Below are 2,402 nucleotides of genomic sequence, written 5' to 3'. Positions count from 1 at the left end.
AGTTTAAAAACAATAAGTGATAAAAGAACATAGAAATTTTGTATCTTTTGCTTTTTCTCTAATTCTTCATCCAAATTATTTTGCTGCTGAGTCATTTTGCATGCCCAAGGAAATGCCTATTTCGTTATTATGTTGTCTTGTTTGAAATCACTAAAACTGATGAAAAATTTCCAAACTATTACAATAAAATAGTAAAACTCTCTTACATCCCATAAACATTAACAGATATGGAAATTATTTCATTAGTAAACTCAGATTCTGAAGCTACATAAACTTTCTAATAAAATTATTAACAATTAAATATCCAAGTTAACTACATAGAAGCAGGATACATTTTATATTCTGTGTTGTCACCAAACTCATCTCACTCCCACTAAAGAAAAATATAACGTATCTTTCTTAGCCTTTACTTGGGACGAGAAGAGCTGCTGGAAGACACCTTGGAATGTGCACTGGCCATGGCAGTAGTACGAGCCTTGGCTGCAACTCTGGCTCGGGATCTTTCTTCCTCATCTTTCAATGCTTCCTCATACCAGGTTGGGAAGGAACGAGGACTGGCATTGTGGATCTTGGCTAAGAACTCCAATACTTTCATCTTGCTGGTTTCAGCAAAAGCTCTTGGGCCCCAGAGGAATTCATAGCGTGGAGGATCACTGTTGGCTACTTGACGATACACCAGATATTTTTCCTTCACTAAATCATTGGTGATGAGCTTCCTGGGTTCCCCAAAAATGAAGTGATTCCTCCCATCTTGTATTCCCATCATATTTAGAACTTCCCAGACTTGCTCCTCGGTGGCACAGTTGCCCTTCGTGAAGATCACACCCAGGATAGTCATCAGCAGGCCAGTCTTAGGTACACCTCTATCACTCACTCTTGCATCATGGCCTAGTTCCAGCTTGTTGATGAGGACATAGATGTTTCTATTGTGATCGACTTCTTTCACGTCAAGGCCAAAGACCAGCTCCAAATGCTCAGTGGCTAGCTTCAGGATCTCAGGGAAGCGATTCTTGCTTGTTTTGGCTATATTTCTCAGCATATCTGTCTTTGTAACGGGCTCTTTCATTTGATATTTGTACAGCAGGTAATTAACCAACATAATAACCCTATGGTCCATCTGGTCTAGAAAGCCTGCAAGCAAATTCTGAGTGATAACCTGTGAGGCACTTAGCTTTTTTTCAACTTGGCCACTGATGTCTTCATTAGTTGTACAGGAAACATCCGCAACACCACCAGCAGCACCAACAGCAGCCATGGAAGATGTATCTCCACTACATTCTTGTGGATTGCTGCTTGCTCCAGCTTCAGATGACTTCTCGAGGGTATCTTTGAACTGAAGTTTCAAGGAGGAGGCCACCTCTTCGTCTTCCATTAAAACAGCTAGAATCTCCTTCATACTACAGGGCTCTTCTCTAGCCTGGCGGCGTTTCTCACGGGAACGGAGTTTACTCTTCTGACCTCGGGGCATGATTACTCTAATTAGAGCTTGGAGAGAAGTGTCCTATAGAAAAGAGGGTGAGATAATGTAAATCTCTTCAGCAAGGTGATACAACCTTAAGTTTATTAAAGGCCACCCCCGTAGTTCTCCTTGAGAACACTGCTCAAAGAATCCATTAGGTTCCTCTTCTCTCATGTGCCTTTTACCAAAGGCCCTATGGAAATAACTAGGGTCTTCTTCAGGCTACAGCCCTCCAGTACTACCTGTGTCTTACTGGGGATAACAGTGTCTGACAGGTGTTGACTCTGTGGAGGCTTTATTGTTCTGGGTAGGTAGGGGATGCTTTTCTCAGTTAATATTTGGGGCTATTACCTTGGCTTCTGGAAGGACCTGTGATCTCTCTGCTTAACCAAATTCATACTGACTTCCTAATTCTAAAGCCCTTACTTATCTCCTTAAGTGAAGAATTGGGGAGAATCTCATTTGTCTATATCTGTCCGAAGACATATTAAGATGGCAGCAATGGCAGGATGCTGTGAGATCCTCTGTGTCCTAGTGCATTTACATGCATTAGTCTTTAATCAAAGTCCTCATCTTTGCTTCTAATAGGGCCTGATTCCCTTCCCTCTACTGACTTGAGACCTAGCCCCTCAAAACAGGCCTTCACAGACCTGAGAGTACTGAGGAAGAAATTAGGCCTCAGACTAACATACCTATTCTATTACCCCTGCTAGAAATAGCAGCACTTGTAAGGCTTTGGGAAATGCTTTGTTTTCCAATATTCAATTTCCTCATCATGACATTCTTCTTCACCTTGGCTGCTTGGTATCTTTCCCTCTGGTCTATACCAATCAGAATAAGGTCCTCATTCACGTTCATGTAATATTACCATCAAAACTCCTCCCTTTGCTGAACTTTATCTTACACCAAGGTTCTTATTAGACTCATTACCATCACACAATTA

General features: G+C 41.5%; 1 protein-coding gene across 1 annotated transcript; it reads right to left on the bottom strand.

Annotated features, from left to right (window-relative positions):
• Positions 1–406: 406 nt before the first annotated feature.
• On the bottom strand, positions 407–1,468 carry LOC308278822 (melanoma-associated antigen B10-like; the record flags this gene model as incomplete). Its single annotated transcript, XM_080718834.1, has 1 exon — positions 407–1,468. The coding sequence occupies one exon, from the start codon at positions 1,466–1,468 to the stop codon at positions 407–409; it is 1,062 nt and encodes a 353-aa protein (XP_080574960.1).
• Positions 1,469–2,402: the final 934 nt, after the last annotated feature.

Source organism: Muscardinus avellanarius (genome assembly GCF_963383645.1).
Source record: "Muscardinus avellanarius genome assembly, chromosome: X".
NCBI lineage: Eukaryota > Metazoa > Chordata > Mammalia > Rodentia > Gliridae > Muscardinus > Muscardinus avellanarius.
This window is presented reverse-complemented; position numbering and strand designations above follow the sequence as displayed.